The sequence below is a fragment of the Barbus barbus genome, assembly GCF_936440315.1.
Source record: "Barbus barbus genome assembly, chromosome: 50".
NCBI lineage: Eukaryota > Metazoa > Chordata > Actinopteri > Cypriniformes > Cyprinidae > Barbus > Barbus barbus.
Genome location: NC_136728.1, coordinates 9,013,776 through 9,033,281, shown reverse-complemented (window position 1 = coordinate 9,033,281; position 19,506 = coordinate 9,013,776). Strand labels below are relative to the sequence as shown.

The 19,506-nt window shown below is 40.7% G+C and overlaps 2 protein-coding genes across 3 annotated transcripts in view; both read right to left on the bottom strand.

Annotated features, from left to right (window-relative positions):
* Window positions 1–584: 584 nt before the first annotated feature.
* dapk2b (death-associated protein kinase 2b) overlaps window positions 585–19,506 on the bottom strand; it is a 38,905-nt gene continuing 19,983 nt past the window's right edge. For both annotated transcript variants that reach the window (XM_079414694.1, XM_079414695.1), the window contains 9 exons: window positions 18,294–18,432; window positions 13,471–13,600; window positions 13,263–13,311; window positions 13,130–13,156; window positions 12,020–12,172; window positions 11,503–11,548; window positions 6,568–6,657; window positions 2,326–2,397; window positions 585–2,139 (listed from right to left, as the gene is read on the bottom strand). In XM_079414694.1, the coding sequence (XP_079270820.1) occupies window positions 2,014–2,139; window positions 2,326–2,397; window positions 6,568–6,657; window positions 11,503–11,548; window positions 12,020–12,172; window positions 13,130–13,156; window positions 13,263–13,311; window positions 13,471–13,600; window positions 18,294–18,432 (832 nt within the window). In that variant the 3' untranslated portion in view covers window positions 585–2,013. The remainder of the gene's footprint in view (window positions 2,140–2,325; window positions 2,398–6,567; window positions 6,658–11,502; window positions 11,549–12,019; window positions 12,173–13,129; window positions 13,157–13,262; window positions 13,312–13,470; window positions 13,601–18,293; window positions 18,433–19,506) is intronic.
* On the bottom strand, window positions 7,908–10,940 carry LOC306868497 (death-associated protein kinase 3-like). Its single transcript, XM_079414697.1, has one exon. The coding sequence runs from the start codon at window positions 9,170–9,172 to the stop codon at window positions 8,642–8,644; it is 531 nt and encodes a 176-aa protein (XP_079270823.1). The 5' UTR covers window positions 9,173–10,940; the 3' UTR covers window positions 7,908–8,641.

Genomic DNA, 19,506 nt, shown 5'->3' with positions numbered 1-19,506 from the left:
TTATTAAAGTTTTAATGTAAGGATTATTCAAACATTTAATATTTTAGAAATTATTATTCTTATTATATAATATTAACAAAATACTAAGGATATCTAGTCAGCACACATGAACTCTGTCAATACTCTTTTAAAAGCATCCCATGATGCACCTCATGAAGATTTAATGAAATTCTTATTAAATTACAATTTCCTGACCTCATTAGTGGATCATAAATAACCAAACAAGAACATCAATAAATATATGAATAATTTATTACTTCTACTACTTGAACAAAAGGGGCATTTTTTATTCTTAGTAAACTTTTTCATTTCACATTAAGTGTGAACAACACAAGTACAGTGTCGTATCAAGAGTATAAAATATATGGATATAAGGGATTTCTTTCTTGAGGCACATTTTATGATTACTTTCCACTTCTGGTATAAATCTGGCAGATTTATACTGGTAAACAATACAGTTTTGTCCCCAAACACCTGCAATCATGTGACTGGTGCACTGATGTAATTGTAAATGAACATGCATTGAACGTACAAACAAATGTATTTAAACACTTGTATGGAATGTATAAATATGCACTGCAAAATGGTTTAAAATCAATTAAGGTTTAATACTTTATCAGAAAGAATATTTTTTCTAACAATGTTTTAATGAAATAAAAATAACTTTTGAGCCCTCTCATTTCTAAGCCCATTGTACAGAATACATTCATACAGAACACAAACTCTTCTGATGGTGAGGTATGTGAAGCATACTAACAATCACATTCAGGCTCAAGGCACTGTATTACAAACAATATACATAGAAACAACTATAATGTTCTTTAAACTTTTGACCAATAGGTGGCGCAGTCCTGAAACGTCTCAAGTACCATAATGTCCCAATGATACAAAGTTTCATTTCACAATCTGACAGAACTGCCCACAGTTCCAATGTGTCCTTCCCTAACAGAGGGTTGGACTTTTCAATGCACCAAAAAAACACAATGATGTAGCATTATATCTGCCCTGATTTCAATAAAATACATTTTTGAAATCAAAATGAATGGCACCTAATACATTATTAATTGTATATTATATTACTTTACAAGTCATCGTCAGGCTTGATAAATGACCTAATTTTAATACACTTAAGCGCAAATACACTTAGTATAACACTGGATTTCAAATCCACCCCATTTCGCTCTGACTTCGTCAAATGCTAATTTAAAAAGGTGCAGTCACATTAGTGAAATTTTTCACTTTCAAACCAAGCAGTTTTCGGTTGATTACTGCAGTGAACCCACACACAAAATTCCTCAGCACAGTAGCAAAATTTCGCAAGTTCATTGTGAACTGTCACTAGCAGCGACATATAAAGCTTGGCTCACAAGTCATTTTAAAACCAAGTAGCTTACTTAATTTGCGTGAGAAGCTTGAACCTGTTGCGAAATCTGAAAATCTTTCACAACAGTAAATGTGACCGCACCTTGAGACAAAAATCTGCGCAATAAAACAATAAAATTAACAAATCTCATACAGAATAATGAAGTTGGCTATATCGCTCATGCACTTTTGAAAGGCAATACAATTTGAAGACATTTCAATCAAGGAATACAACTATGTCGTGGCACATATTACACCGCGAAGGCTCAAGGCAAAGTGGCGCGAGTGACGCTAAACGTAATTTTAACATTATACAAGTAAACTTTACTCACTTAAACTTGTAATATATCCAGTAAACTCTTCCTTATCCCGTTATGTACATTAATACATTTATACATGGCTTTAAACAACATGAATACATGTTTTCTTTCTATATTTGCCAACTTTCTGAATCATGTTTACAGACATGCTGATGAATAATAATTGCATCTCTATGAAGACAAACAAGCCACATTCAGACCTCAACATGCTTGCTAAAAACAACTCAGCTTGTGTGCATTTAGAAACGGCAAACTCGCTGCTGGTTCACCTCAAAACCAGCATACGGCTGGGATGTTTATATTGTGGACGTTTGGAGGAGCAGCAGGGGTTTCAGGAAGTGCTACTTCTCTTCCTGGTTCGAGGTTTCCTCATCATCACCTCCTCCTCTTGATCGCTCTCACACTCTCTTTCGAACATGGCCACCGTTCGACCTACATAGCCCATCTTGGGTTTGTCCTGTAAACGATATTGAGATGCATTCTTGAAATGGGATTCGACCGATATACAAACATACCAACACTCTGAAAATCTGGTCATATTATTTGACGATTTGCCTGGCGACTCCTGGATGTACTACAGCCTGACAGTTATCTATTTTGGAAATGATTAATGGAGTATAATTGAGCAGGGTCCATGAAATACCTGTGCTTTGGTGTGACCTTTCTTCATCATGCGTGTCAAGTGGTTGCAGAGGGCCACGATTCTGAAAGAAAGCTATTAGAGAGCAGGGAGAAAACTTAATTTTGGAACTTTTAGACTAAACACAACAAAGGTTCAAAAGTCTGGGGTCAGTAAGTGTCACGTTCCCTCTCGGGACACAAGGAGCGAGGAGACGTAGGGTTCCAATAATCACATTTATTAGGAGAGACACACAAGGAGACGAGGAGCTTGGGGAGAGACGAACATCAACGACGTTTAAGACCGGACACAGGGGCTAGGAAACACAGGGATTATAAACACAGGGAAATACGGAACAGGTGTGGACTAATCAGAACACAGGGCTAGGGACTAATTAAACTAATGGAGACAAACGAGGACAGGAACAGGAAGGCCAAATATGGGCACAGGAGGAGGGGAAACACAAGACAAGGACTGACATTACGCCCCCCTCCGGAAGGCGTGTCCTCACGCCTAACACCATCCAATGGGGAGGGGGGGTGGGCGCTCTGGAGGCCTCCAGGGCGGTGCCCGTTCCAGGGGCCATGGCGGGTCAGGGGACTCGGGAGGCCATGGCGGGTCAGGGGACTCGGGAGGCCATGGCGGGTCAGGGGACTCGGGAGGCCATGGCGGGTCAGGGGACTCGGGAGGCCAGGGCGGGTCAGGGGACTCGGGAGGCCAGGGCGGGTCAGGGGACTCGGGAAGCCACGGCCTATTTTTTTCGGGTCGTGTGGCCTTGGCCCTTGGCCCGGCCACACAGGCTGTGACCCTCTTACCCCCCCCCAAAATTTTCTTGGGGAAGCTCCCCCCTGGGAGCCACAGAGGAGCGGACTCTGTCGGGCGCTCTTGCAGCGCGGACTCTGTCGGGCGCTCTTGCAGCGCGGACTCTGTCGGGCGCTCTTGCAGCGCGGACTCTGTCGGGCGCTCTTGCAGCGCGGACTCTGTCGGGCGCTCTTGCAGCGCGGACTCTGTCGGGCGCTCTTGCAGCGCGGACTCTGTCGGGCGCTCTTGCAGCGCGGACTCTGTCGGGCGCTCTTGCAGCGCGGACTCTGTCGGGCGCTCTTGCAGCGCGGACTCTGTCGGGCGCTCTTGCAGCGCGGGGCTGGACAGAACCCGCGGGAACGTGCGTGGAGCCGGCACTGGAGGGCACGTGCGTGGAGCCGGCACTGGAGGGCACGTGCGTGGAGCCGGCACTGGAGGGCACGTGCGTGGAGCCGGCACTGGGGGGCGCTCTGGAAGCGCGGACACTTGGGGGCGCTCTGGAAGCGCGGACACTTGGGGGCGCTCTGGAAGCGCGGACACTTGGGGGCGCTCTGGAAGCGCGGACACTTGGGGGCGCTCTGGAAGCGCGGACACTTGGGGGCGCTCTGGAAGCGCGGACTCTGTCGGGCGCTCTTGCAGCGCGGGGCTGGACAGAACCCGCGGGAACGTGCGTGGAGCCGGCACTGGAGGGCACGTGCGTGGAGCCGGCACTGGAGGGCACGTGCGTGGAGCCGGCACTGGGGGGCACGTGCGTGGAGCCGGCACTGGGGGGCGCTCTGGAAGCGCGGACACTTGGGGGCGCTCTGGAAGCGCGGACACTTGGGGGCGCTCTGGAAGCGCGGACACTTGGGGGCGCTCTGGAAGCGCGGACACTTGGGGGCTGGACGGAACCAGCGGGAACTCAGGAGGGCTGGACGGAACCAGCGGGAACTCAGGAGGGCTGGACGGAACCAGCGGGAACTCAGGAGGGCTGGACGGAACCAGCGGGAACTCAGGAGGGCTGGACGGAACCAGCGGGAACTCAGGAGGGCTGGACGGAACCAGCGGGAACTCAGGAGGGCTGGACGGAACCAGCGGGAACTCAGGAGGGCTGGACGGAACCAGCGGGAACTCAGGAGGGCTGGACGGAACCAGCGGGAACTCAGGAGGGCTGGACGGAACCAGCGGGAACTCAGGAGGGCTGGACGGAACCAGCGGGAACTCAGGAGGGCTGGACGGAACCAGCGGGAACTCAGGAGGGCTGGACGGAACCAGCGGGAGCTCAGGAGGGCTGGACGGAACCAGCGGGAACTCAGGAGGGCTGGACGGAACCAGCGGGAACTCAGGAGGGCTGGACGGAACCAGCGGGAACTCAGGAGGGCTGGACGGCACCAGCGGGAACTCAGGAGGGCTGGACGGCACCAGCGGGAACTCAGGAGGGCTGGACGGCACCAGCGGGAACTCAGGAGGGCTGGACGGCACCAGCGGGAACTCAGGAGGGCTGGACGGCACCAGCGGGAACTCAGGAGGGCTGGACGGCACCAGCGGGAACTCAGGAGGGCTGGACGGCACCAGCGGGAACTCAGGAGGGCTGGACGGCACCAGCGGGAACTCAGGAGGGCTGGACGGCACCAGCGGGAACTCAGGAGGGCTGGACGGCACCAGCGGGAACTCAGGAGGGCTGGACGGCACCAGCGGGAACTCAGGAGGGCTGGACGGCACCAGCGGGAACTCAGGAGGGCTGGACGGCACCAGCGGGAACTCAGGAGGGCTGGACGGAACCAGCGGGAACTCAGGAGGGCTGGACGGAACCAGCGGGAACTCAGGAGGGCTGGACGGAACCAGCGGGAACTCAGGACGGCGCTCTTGAAGCGCGGGGTTGCGGGGGTGCTCTGGGCTGAGGACAGCAGCAGTGCTGGGAAGAGTTGGGTGGCCGGAACATTTGGCAGGGTATGTGGAGGGTCCTGGCGAGCGGTGAGCTGGTGAGGCCGGGTTGTTCTCGGGTTGGGTTGGACGAAGATCGGTTTGACATTCTTCGACTTCGAAATCAATGCCATGTACATTGAGGACATAATTTATCAGCCCGATAAGGGAAAAACTGCACGTGGGGATATCGCAGCTGATGACATCCTTGTCCAACCCAAACCGAAAACACACACCGAGCGAGGCGTCAATCCAGCTCACCTCGTTGGAAAGCTCAAGGAACTCCTCAACATACTCTACCAACTCCCGACCATCCTGCCGCAGACACCAAAGCCTGTCCTCAGCCATAGTGTTGTTGTAGGTCCGGTCTTCTGTCACGTTCCCTCTCGGGACACAAGGAGCGAGGAGACGTAGGGTTCCAATAATCACATTTATTAGGAGAGACACACAAGGAGACGAGGAGCTTGGGGAGAGACGAACATCAACGACGTTTAAGACCGGACACAGGGGCTAGGAAACACAGGGATTATAAACACAGGGAAATACGGAACAGGTGTGGACTAATCAGAACACAGGGCTAGGGACTAATTAAACTAATGGAGACAAACGAGGACAGGAACAGGAAGGCCAAATATGGGCACAGGAGGAGGGGAAACACAAGACAAGGACTGACAGTAAGATTGTTTCCAATTTTTTTTTTTTTGGAAGAAATTTACTTTTTTGTTCAGCAAAGATGCATTAAATTGAACAAAATTGACAGTAAAGTCATTCATAATGTTGTAAAAATTTCTATTTCAAATAAATGCTGTTCTTTTGAACTTTGGTAATCAAAGAATCGTGAAAATAGTCACAGATTCTACAAAAATATTAAGCAGCACAACTGTTTTCATCATTGATAATAAGAAATATTTATTTTTTGAGCAGCAAATCACAGAATGATTTCTGAAAGATCATGTGACACTGAAGACTGGAGTAATGACTGGTATTTTAAATTGTAATAATATTTCACAATGTTACTGCTTTTTACTGTATTTTTGATTAAGTAAATACAGCCTTGGTGAGCATAAGAGACTTGTTAAAAAAAAATCTTACAGACCCTGAAGTGGTTTTGAATTGCTGATAATGACCCTAAAATGATACATAATTTCAACCCCATCATAGTAAGACTGAAATGCATATGCTTATAACTTTAACAAATACATGAGCAAATTCTAGTAGTATCACAGTTTCCATGTGCCTTATGAATAAATTCACACTTTAAATTGGAAAAACTAAATCCTCAAATAACATTTCTGTCTACCCTGTTAAATTCAAAATGTTTTAGGGCTAAGCAGGGTTGAATGGTAAAGTGTCTTATAACAGCTTTAGCTATAAAATATTATTGCATCTAGCCATATTTAGAGTCTTCTAATTCTAAGTCTAAGTCTTCTTATTGTTCGCATCCAAAAATGCTACAATAAGAGAAACCTCAAAAAGGCCACTGTCCCACTCCCCATGTCCCAACAGAGTTGAACAGAAAGTGCAGGAAAACATTTTGATGGCAAAGTGATGAGCAAGTCCTACCTGCCACCTCCTCCGGGCATATTGTCTCCTGAAGTTATCAATGTTCACCACAGATTGTCGTCGCACTAGGGCTTGTCTGGGGTTTACAGGCTAAAGGAAATACAATCACAGTGTCATAACCGTTCAACAAGAGTCTGTGGATTTCCAGGTGAAAAATCTTAGGTCTGATTGTTTATAAAATGAATAGCACACCTTTTCTCAATAAACCACATGATTTGAGGTATCATAAGCACGAACAGTGTTCACAGTGTCAACAGAATCCTAGCCCTAAGTATGAGCAACAGTAAAAGTGATGCCTTAACACATAATTGCGCAAGTTCCAAGAAACACACACCCCTAAGGGACTGAGTACAGTTCATCTCTTTCCATCCCACAATGCACCACAGCCAGCTGCAGGACTAATGATCAGAGGTATGTACTGTAATCATCATTCCAGTGCTTTATTCAGTATGGAAAGAAATAACATCACTGTTTACGTCAAGCAGCATGTTGGCATGACGTGCTGAAGAAAACGTCCAAGTGCTCAGGTTCACAAATCAATACACATATAACAAACATGACTTTTTGACGAATTTGACAACATGACAAAATTAAAGTATAAAATAACTAAATTACAGGTGCAAGAAAGAAAATACAGTTTAAAAGTTAAATTAAAACTGGCAATGAGCATGTAGTGCTTTAAATAGGTACATTCACAAATAAATCAGAGAACTTATAAGAAAGAAAAAAGAAAATTACAATTTATGGCCAAAATCATATTTCTGGCATCTGTAAACAAAAGAAAAACAACCCATGCATAAAGATGGAATGAAATAAATAATAAAGGCTGACATCATTTCAACTTATCACTATTACTGTTCAAAGAATGCTTTGTAGATGTTTGGTCAGTATTTGACTAGAAATGAAAGAAACACTGACAAGAACAACCATATTGATGAATATGGTGAATGCAATAGAATACTGTTGAATGCACCAGCACATGCATAATCTAATTATTTTGGTATAAAGTATTTACAAAACAAGTTACAAATAAACAACACAATTTTAAACTCTGCCTTTTGCAGGTACAATAAATTGAATACCAAACATGTCTCAAAAGTGTCTCAAACTAATGTTCTGTTGAGGTAATAATCTTTAAACAATAATTTAAGTGTTGGGATATAAACCTTATTAGCCTGGCTCATAAATATTAATAAGGTGGCAATGTTTGGTGCATTATTTGGACTTGCAGCTTGCACATATTTCTATTTCACTGCCTAAACAAATGCTGCTTTGTCTTAAATCATTGGTTCTTCATTTTTGTTGTTTTTTCTCTATTTTTTATTTTCTCTTTTCACAAAAACTAAACTCTTAAAACATAAAAGTGCACTGATGAGCTCAAGAATTTCTTAAAGTAGACCAGACATGTATCCACAGTTATAATGGTTGCCATAGGCATTTTTTTAAAGATTTATTTTTGGCATTTTTTGCCTTTATTAGGATAGGACAGAATATGAGACAGAAAGCAAAGTAGGAGAGGGGTGGGGGGATTAGTAAAGGTCTGCGAGCTGGGACTCAAACTTGGGATGCCCGAAGCGCAACGGCGCTATATGTTTGCGAGCTGACTGCGAGGCTATTGACGCCAAGGCCATATGCATTTTTAGCCTTATTAACCTAGCTTATGAATATTAATTAGGCTTCAGTAAAGGTCTTTAGAATTTAAAGGGAAAGTTTGTCAAAAAATTAAAATTCTGACATTATTTACTTACCCTCATGCCATTTTAGACCTGTAAAGCTTTCTTTCTTCTGTAGAACACAAAAGAAGATATTTTAAAGAATGTTCAAACATTCTTTGTTGCGACTGGACAACAAGAAAAATATCTTCTTTTGTATTCCTATAGAGGCTTGGAATGACATGAGGATGAGTAAATGGGTGAAATATTATTTTAAATAAATCTTTAAAGCTTTTAAAATATTACTATTGCCCAAAATGTTAAGGGACAAACTGAGAATTTTTTTTTACAGTGGTTAATATTTCTACTGAATTCACATCCTGCTTCTAATTCAGTGTATTACAACTGCAGTCTAATCTCCACTAGCTAGACTCAGAGATGTCTGGCTGCGCTTGAGGATGTAGTTCGCCATCACAGGCCCTGCTCAGTAGCTCCTTCAGGGCCTCGTTCACCTCATTGTTCAGAGCTGAGATGGATCCCAACCCGTTGTTCCCAGCCTCTGCGTTTAATGACCCCATAACCTCCTGTAACCATCTGAGTTCTCCGTTCAGCTCCTGTCTGAGGGAGCTCAGGTGGGCTTCTCTAGTCAGGTAGCGACTGTCGATGCTGGCTAAGCTGGCGTCTGTTGTCCTCAAGTCCTCCTGGATGCCTTTCCTCAACGCCTCCGCTTTGCGAAACTCATAGCGCACCTGCGAGAGCTCCTGCCGAATGCTTTCGCTTTCCTCTTTATACCAAGTTTCCTTCTCAATGTAGATGGAGAGAAGAGCCTCAACATCATCCTGAAGGGATTCGCGCTTCTGAGTCACATTTTCGAGACCCGTTTCCACCAACGAGATGTCCTCCAGAACGTTGGCGAAACGCTCAAAGTTGACATAGGTGTTGTTGGGTAGCATGCTGGAGTGTGATTGAATGGTGTACTCTTTCAGACGTTTGGTCTTCAGCTGCTGCGATTCCACTTTTGTTTGCACCTCTACGGTGGCGCTGTTTTCCTCTGGCTGTTCGTGGGTCTTCGCATAGAAAAATTATAGGAGGAAGGAGTAAGAAGGTAGTTCGCTTTTTCACCAGGATGACAAAGCACTCAACTCACGCAACAGGTAAGCAGCAGATCCAGGCAGGAGAAGTTAATGCAGGTCTCAGGATGTTAGGATGAGGAGAACAGCATGGTACACACAGGATTGAGTCGTCGATTAGAAGAGTTCATCAACATGCGATTGCTTCCATGATGAAGACTTGCATGCATACGTGCATCTAGTAGTTGGCCAACATGGTAATAACAGGATTTGCTGTTTGGACATGGGATAGTTCACCCAAAAATGATACTTTTGGCATCATTTACTCACCCTTGTCTCTTTAGGGATGTTTTTTTTACTATTAAATGAAAGTTAACAGGGTCCAAGACAACACTGGACCCCATTGTATGGACAGAAATAAAACACTTCTTAAAATATCTTCATCTGCGTTCCACCCCTGTTGAAAAAAACAGCATATGCTGGTTAGGTATGTTTTGAAGCATGGCAGCTGGTTTAAGCTGGTCCTTAGTTGATCATGAGCTGGTTTAAACTGGTCATGTGCTGGTCCTAAGTAGGGATGCATCGATCTGATACTCAGGATCGGTATCGACTCCGATACGGTCATTTTCTGCAGATCGGGTATGGGTCAGACGAGACCGATCCAAACCGATATTGTGCGTATACTATTGTGTGTTATTGTTGAGCCCCACGAAAGGCACAAAAACATTATAAAGCACCATAAAGTTTTTGTGCACTATATTTCAAGTGTTCTGAAGCTGTTACATAGTTTAATCTGAGGTACAGATGAATATTTAAGTCTTTAAATTCAAGTTCAGGTAAACTCTTCTCTCCGCCGCGGCTGTCTGTCATCCTCCATTCAGCAATCAAACTGCGTGTCGTGTTCGGTTACTACAGTCAAACTCTCTTCAAGAGCGCACAGTTACTGAGGTTTAAAACTGTCAAAAGAAAAGGCTTGATAAACTTAGGCACAGATTTAATACACTACGCATCAATATCTCTTCCCTTTGTACTTTGAACGTTTCTATGCGGACGTTTCTATGCGGACTCCGTGTCGCTTCAAGCGCATCATTCTGCACACGGGATGCGCAGAAGCGCTTTCTGCTGCTCTATATTGGAGCCTTACTTTTGCGCAATGAAAGATTATTAACAGTCTTTCTTGTTCTGTCCTATCTATCATATGTTGCTGCCTTCGTTACTGTGCAATAGATTTAAAAGAAATGCATTTTAATTTTATAGTAGCCTATACATTTATATATAAATGTATTTGCTTGTTTTTTCATGAATGTATTTTATAACAATTCAAAGAGCAATGTGTATTATTTGACCAGATTTAATCCTACACTTATTCACTTTTATTTGTAAATAAAAATGTTTCACTAGGTTTTATAAAATTATTGTGCACCCATGATTTTTCTAGAGTATCTTTTGCTATATTATAAACCAAGTTTATAATAGGATTTTTGTCATAGATTATGATTATATATTTTTTCATTTGTTATTTTTCATTAAAATTAAGTTATTGATATGTAGTAGATTGTGTTTAACACACAAAAGAGTAACACACACAGACACACAGAAGTATAGAAATTCTACATCGATTTAAAACAAAAAAACTGTGCTGGTATCGGATTGGATCGATATCGGCAGATACTCATAATTTTCAGGATCGGATCGGACCGGTTCTGAAAAAATGGTATCATTGCATTCCTAGTCCTAAGCAACTAGCTCCTGCTCAGGACCAGCTCATAAACAGCTTATAAGCAGCTCAGGACCAGCTTTAAACCAACTCATGATCAACTAAGGACCAGCTTAAACCAGCTGCCATGCTTTAAGACATACCTAACCAGCATATGCTGTTTTTTTTCAATAGGGGCAGAATGAATAAACAAAGTCAAGTTGGAAGTACAAGTTTGAAACACATGAGGGTGAGTAAATGACAACAATTTTTACTTTTGGGTGAACTTTGCCTTTAATTGTACAATTCAACTAGAGGCATATATATTACAGCAAGTTTTCCTGCCATTTGTGTGTAAACCCTGAGGTCAGTTCATTGTGTACACACCAGCAGAGTAAAGTTCAACACTCGTGTATGTTATAATGGCAGTAAGAAGCATTCATTTAAAAAAAGCCACATAAGAGTATATAAACATGCTTTCAGCTCTGTATGTTTCCAACTTAATCCAAGTGGTTACCTTAATCCAGGGGTGGCTGAGTGCGTCTTGTATTTTAAGCCTCTTTCTGCAAAGAAAACAAACACAAAGAAAAATGAAGGTAAATGCAAAAGAACTTCAAAACAGAAAAAGGTCAAGGAAACAGAGTACTCTGTAATGTAGAAACTTCATTTGGACATATACGTAGCAAGTCTATGCATGCCTTAATGAACACTTGATCTATGAGACATCATCGTAGAACATGACAGATACAGAACTGGCCTGAGACATTATTTAATATATTAAACGTGACTGTAATGAAAATTGCATGCTCATACCTGCCCAATATTGTAAAGTAGGCTTTTTTAAAGGCCAGTGACAGAATTGTTTTGATGTGTGTGCTTATAAGAAAACTACATAAAACTGGGATTTCCTGCAGTAAAATAATAAGAAATTCCACTTAGACTAATTTCTTTCCCAAAAAAAAAAGGCCCCAAAGTCTAGCTGAAGAGTTCACTGCTGTTTCTCATTTTGGCTGAACCCTGATTTGACCTCTCACCTCGTATCTTTCACCAGCAGCTGTCTGATGAAGCTTTTGGCCAGTTCACTGGTGCTGCCGAAGAACTCCTCATCGAATTCGAAGTCCACGGCTGAGATGTTTGCAAGAGTTTCCTGCTTAGAGTCACCCAGGAATGGCGATGCCCCACTTAATCTGAAACAGAAAGACAAATACTTGACCTGTGTGGAAGCACATTGGAAATTCCTGTTAATTCCTGAAACTGATCCCACAGTGGAATCAAACACGTGCTCCCATAGTTCATGTATCTGCTGTTAAGTGCCATAATTATATTCATAATGGCCATGGGTGGAACAGTATGGGTGCCACTGTCTGATAGCCCAAGGCTCAACCTGTCACTCATTATTCACTTTTATGGTGTATTGCTATATTTATTTACCTTTACAATCCTCTATGAATATATAAGCATATGAACTGTTAATTTCATATTTATTTAATACCTGTCATTCATATATATTAATTTATCTGCTAATACTTTTTAATAATTACATTTAAAATTAATTTAAATTAAAATAGTTATATATTTAATTATTAATATAATCATTAATTATAAACAACTGTATTTCAAAAACATAAAAAAATTCCCTCAAACTTTTGAATGGTAGTGTCATTTTAAACTACTGCAACTGCAAACTGCTGCATAAACCACTGAATTACATGACTAACTAATTTTATAATTGGATGTTGTTTATTCTACTATATAAAAAATTTAGGTGATCTATATTTCAAATAAGAGAAAATAAAATTTTACAAAATTATTGTCAGATTTATTAATCTAAACTAAAACGCCCTACAAACTGAGCATAAACTGAGTATCCTGGGTGTGATCAGATACTCATTTCATTAATAAAAAATAATGTTACACCCTTTATGGGAATGAACATTATTAGGAATAATAAAATAATCCTGATCATATTCACTTTGGCAATGGGTGTAGCATTATAGGTGTCATTGTGTCCCATTATGAGAACCTCTCATTCATTATTCACCAGTGTGCTTCATCAATACATTTGTTCAGCATGTGACTGAAGGAATCTATCAATCACTCTGTGAATGTCTGGATGTCCTGTCAGAGAAAAGATTCACACTCACAGGATGTATGTAATGACTCCGATGGTCCTGGAGGAAACAGAGGGGCGGAAGAGAGCACATGGTTAAGCCATAGCCGAGTATTGACGCTTGCTGTATGTAAAGTACAAAGCGAGATGTGCTTAAGAGTTCTCACCACATGTCTGCCTCTAATCCCAGCGGCTCATAGTTGACTATCTCTGGAGCTGAAAATAAACCAGGTTAGAGGCATCAGCTACATTTCATTCAAAACAACCATGTGGGATGTCCAAAGATGGCATAGAATTTCAGCAGCATCTGACACATCAGTAATATGAAAATGAATCACTTACTTTGCATTTTACATAATAAACTTTTGAACTTACCAACAAATTCTGGAGTCCCAAAAATGTTTTTGAACTCCACTCCGTCCTTAATCCTATGCGCCAAACCAAAGTCGATAAGTTTGATCCGTGGAAGTTGGATATTGTTATCCAGCAGCATGATATTTTCGGGCTGAAAACCAAACAAATTATCAATTAAAAGCCTGAGAAATGAAAATTTAATCAATTTACATTTCCATTGACATCATGGGTGTCACTCTATGACGGCATTGAACTGGTCATTCATTAAAAAAGAAAAAAAAAAGTCATTCGCAATTCTTGTTTATTACAATTATTTACAGTTCTTGTTTATTCCTACATTTGATTACATTTCAAATGATTATGTGAACATGTGAACTGTTAATTTCATGTTTATTTGTTTATCTAATTCATATTCTCAATTATTTGCCTGATATTTAATTTCAAATTTAATTTAATTTAATTTCTCCATGCATGGAATGTTTGATATTTTTATAATTGGATATTGGTTGTTCTACATTATACATTTACATAATCTATAGTTAAAAAAACATCGATTCTACAATCTAAATAGGGAGGAAAATGTAACTGAAATGAGAAAAAGTGAAACAAACATCTTGAGTTCACAAAACACATTGTAGCCTTGCAAACCTTTTTGTATCGTTCATGACAATGAAAACAGCGATGGAAATACAAGCTTTCTATTCTATCTCAGCAAATGCTACTTGTCATATGTGTGTCTGGCTAACCTCCACCTCAGTTTGCATGCTGATGAAGTGGCCAAAGGTTTTGTTTTATTCTGAGGGAAGTTGCGTGGGACTCAACACCTGTTACGTTCCCATATTAATGCCTCTACGTACTCAAGAGGTGAAAAGAGGCATCCAGCTGACTTCAAGTGTGGAGGAGGGCACACATCATGTTCCCGTAGGAGTTGTGCCATGTCTAGGATGTACAAATACAGATTTGCCTCCAAATCAATGTGAAAAGAAAGGCGAGAAAACTATATATATGTTAGCACCCTAAAAATGCTGGCTACTTGCAAAGTCTCTGAATTTAGCTGATAGCTAAATTAGCTACTTTTTAGAAACAATCCTTTCGTGAGCATGATATGGTGCGTTGTGTCAAACTATTAGTAAACATGTTTTTAGTGAGAAAGTTATGCTATGCTAATATCTTTTTGAGTTTGAGACATAGTTGCGTCTCAAGGATGTGTCCTCCAGAGGTCACATTTGAAGGCTGTGTACGTCACCGGGGCAGTCTCATTTAAGAAACGTAACCATTAAATTTCAAAGTAAAAAATAAATTACTGTATTACACCTCACGGAATAACAGTTAATTTTATTACAATTACTTTTCTTAAATAAGACATCCTTGATGATGTATGTAGCCTACACATGTGCCCTCTGTAGGACGCAGCCTCTGAAATGAGATGCAGCTTTTGAATGTTATGCTAAACTAAGCTAATCCAGTGACCTAATTAGTGGTTATATTAAATCTCAGAATTTAGCTGTTAGCTAACATGGATATTTTCTTTTGTGAGGAAGGACATGTTTTGTGTACATAGGCTATCAGTTAGCATATGAGATTTTGAACATGAGACTGTGTTATGCTAAGCTAAGCTACTATCCAATGAGCTGGCTACTTTCTATATCACTGAATTTAACTTTTAGCTAAAATAACTTCTTATAAACAACTCTTTCGTAAGCAGAGAATGACAAGTTTTGTTCATATAGTAGTTAGCATATGTTGTTTTGAGCAAGAGAAGGAGATTTGTTACGCTAAAATATGCAGTTACCTAATTAGTCAATAGCTACTTTCTAAATCTCTGTTAGCAAAATTAGCTATTTTTAGGAATGTTAATTGAAGTAAGCGAAATATAGTTATGAAAGTAATACCACTGAGTGAGCCTATTCACAGATAAAGATAAACAGTAAGATAAATGCATTAATTTGAATGAACAGCTGTTTCTGGTTTTATATTTACCCATCTCATGAACACTTGACAATAAAAGCGCATCACACAACTCTATTATACATTATTTATTCACCACACTTAGCCTACTTATTTTTTATTTATTTTTTTCCTTTCAAATATGCACATATCAGACCTGTATACACATAATTGTCTATATTATATATTGTGTTTTTGCTGTTTTGTACATTGCCTATTTTGGATATTTGTATATTATTCTTTTAATATCTGTGTCCTGTCCTGTTGCTGTCTTTCTGTTGCCCTGTGGAGCTTCTGTCACTAAAACTAATTCCTCGTAGCCTAGGAGTAAACATACTTGGCCAATAAAGCTCATTCTGATTCTGATTTTGTTTACATAGCAGTTGGCATATAAATACATTTCGTGCCAAGCATTCGTGTTTGTGTAAAAAGGCCTTCATGCTAAGAGGATATCCAGTGATATACTGCAATTAGTCACTGTTATGTCTTGACTAATAGGCTACCAATTATTTCAGCATGGTATGTTTTGTTTACATAGCAGTTAGCGTGTCCTGACTGGAGCAAGAGAAAGAGTAAGCTAAAGTAATATCTTTTAGGGATGCACCGATACCACTTTTTCCAGTACTCGCCCGATACCGATACTTAAATTTTTGGTACTTGCCGATACCGAGTACCGATACCGATATTTTTATTGTATTTTTACATTTTTTAAATATTGGGTAAAGAAAACAAATGAGTATGTAAAATGTTAGTTGATTAACTTCATTTATCAAATAGATACTGTCAAACAAAAATTTATTCAGACACCTTCAACATTTCTCACATTTTATTCGCTATAGTTTAGAAAATGCTAATAAAATATTACAAGAACTCCAAGTTAAACTGTGTCAGAACAAATTTAGCTTGATAATACCTTTCTATCAATCAATCAAAATTATTCAGACAGCTGTTGGTATGACAATATTTACACAACTATCAATACTTTGTCGGGCCACCCTTAGCCTTAATGGCAGCCTGTAGTCTCCTGGGCATGCTGTCAACCAGGTTCATGAAAGCCTGAATTTACATTTTTTCCATTACTTGGTCTGAATAATTTTTGGTCTCACTTTTGTATCCATTTTACTGGTAGTCCACTGTATGAAGACGTTTTGGGTATAATTTGTCACAGTTTACTTTATTTATCCTCAGTTGCTTAAATTAACTATAGTGTCCTGCACCCACTTGTAAAAAAAAATAAAAAATTTTATCTTGTCTCTGAATAATTTTTGGTTTGACTGCATATCCTTCGGTTATTTTTCACACTTAATTATGCCCATTAAAATGTAATTTACAATTTTTTTGTTACTTTCACTGTTAATTTTTTATTTATTTATTTGCTCTATGGTACATCATCTTAAATAGCATTAGAGCTGCTCCATTGCAGCGGCTCAGTGCTGTAACCACGCTTTTTGCTGTAATTATGCAGGGAACCACTCGTTATAAATCAATCATTTTCAGATATAGAATTTTTATTTTTTTCCCATCTGAAACATTTAGATTTCAAAGCCATATAATTGCAGAAACACGCATGAAGCAAGGAAAACACGCACAGCGCGCGCACTTATGTGTACCGGAGCAGATGAAAGGGACAGTTACAGAACAGCTTAGCGCATTTCACACAGGCTGATAGTTTCACTTGTGTTTCACCCGTGTTCAATGCTTAAGGTTAAAAATAAATGATGTTTAAAGTGAATGAATGCCCCTATATGTTGTCATATATTTACGATTTAGTTTTAATTCAAATGATGCGTGCCGAGCGAACATCAATAAAGATCACACCACAGAAGTGCGCGCGCGCTCTCTCTATCTCTCTCTCCCTACTGTTAAGTAACTTGTGCGTTGTTTTACTTACTCGTTTTTGACATTTCCGACCGAAGTACAAACTTTCCAGTGATATCTGTGAGAAAGGGATATTCACTCGACAAGCTCGCGCATCTGCGCCGCCGCGCGCTGGATCCACTCAGCGTGTTTTGCTTATCAGCTTGCTCACATCAGCTATACAGGCATTAATACTGAATGTTTAACATTATATTCATTGCATGTACATTTTTAGACATCCTTAATCTCTAATAACTACATTCTGCTGTTTGTTTTTCTGTTGTTGGTGTTTCTTTGTCTGAATATGGCACTGATCACATGCGTGGTATCGGCGTTTAGTATCGGGGCATTTTAACGAATACGAGTACGAGTACATGAGCTCAGTATCGACCCGATACCCGATACCAGTATTGGTATTGGTGCATCCCTAATATCTTTTGAGTGTCTCCGGCTGGCCTTGTTGAGCTCAAGCGTGCACTGGGGACTATGGAGAAGCAGCACTTATAAAAACAGGATGGAGATTATGGCAGAGAACAGCGTGGGTGACATGTCTCATCATGTGCTGCTGATAACCTTGTGTTAGAATGTCTGGACTCGGGCCAGCCGGGACGAAAAACACATGGGAATGGGGTGCAAACACACGTAAGATCTCAGCCCATGATGGGACAGTGATCGACACAGTGATTAGTTAGAGCTGTCATTAGCAGAGGAAGCTGTTGATGAGCTGAAAAGAGTGAAAGGAAGGAATTTCCTGACGGTTGACAGAAACAGGGTCATGTATGCATTCCCAAGAAACAGTACAATGGCAGGTCTTAGAAAAGTGAATAGCTATTTTGTCATGCAAAGTTTCAGGTGTTGCCACGCAACAGACCCGATTGTTCTTCAGAAAAGGCCAATTCACCTCTGCTTGAGGAAGAGCTAAACTGTTGCCATGGCGACCATTATAGCTGTTTCTCGCCTCCACAACCAAGCCATTTATAGGAAGCTATACGACTGACTCCGGATCTCTCAGACAGGCGTGGACAAAACTAGTTTTGTACCTTCAGGTCAAAGTGTGCAATTTTCTTGGAGTGCAGGTACTGAACTCCGTTGAGGATCTGTTTGATGAATTCTGTGGCTTCCTCTTCACTCAGCGACTCCTTCTGAGCCAGAAAGTCGAAGAGCTCGCCTCCTAAAACACTGAAAAATGACATTTCCATTGGTTAGAAATATCACATTGGTACCACAGCAGCTCTTAAAATGGCTTAGTACAGCTCTTTTCACGGTGGCTTCCTTTTTTAATTATTGGATATCATGCTGTATATTGTAATTTAATTATATATGTGATGTATATTTCTAATAAAGTTGGTTGAGGAAAAAAAACATTAAATTTTTGAAGGGTTAATAAAATATACTGATTTATTTATTGACTTATCAATCAATATAATATTTATATAATATTTGTATACAATATGCATTTAATTAATATTTATTTACGTAACTTGACTGATTATTTAATTTAATATTTATTTTTTCATACATTTATAATATTACATTTACTCATTTATACTATTACTATTAATAATACTCATTTATCTGTTTACTGTATGTTCATTCATTCATTCACTTATTCATCAGTCCATTCCTCCCTGTGTGGATCTTTGCTATTTTTATAATTGGACATCATTTGTATATTGTTATTTAATTATCTGAATATTTCTAATAAAAAGATAATCTCAATCCTACAATCATTGTTCAAATCTATTCATTAGTCTAAACTGAAATGGCCTCCTGACAGAGTGTACCCAGTGCACTCAGTTTATCTCACACATACAGAGATGTTCATCTCAATAAAAGGAGGCTAGTAAACTTCCTCTGTGACATTTAACCACAGCAGCTCTTAAAATGGCTTAGTACAGCTCTTTTTATCATTAACATCAGACCACTTTATCGTAGCTCTGCAGAAATCTCTTTCCCATACACTCACAGATATTTCAGTACAGTCACATATCAGCTCAGCTGAACAAGTACACTATGTCTCCTTTTTGAAGCCCGAGTATTTGATCCAGAAAGATCACTTTAAATGCAGAGCAGCTGACAGTCACAGACAGTCCATTCAGTCACAGTTCAGATTGGATTCAGACCACAATTAGTCCTAATTGAGCTTCTACGCTCCCATGCACACATTACAGGTATGGTAAACCTGAGCCGGGCCTCCCAGCATCTCTAGAGCACTGACATTTACTACAGCTTCCCCTACACATTCAGAGAATG

Coding starts and splice junctions, on each gene's coding strand:
- LOC306868497 (XM_079414697.1), bottom strand. CDS start 9,172: ATGCTACCCAACAACACCTATGTCAACTTTGAGCGTTTCGCCAACGTT.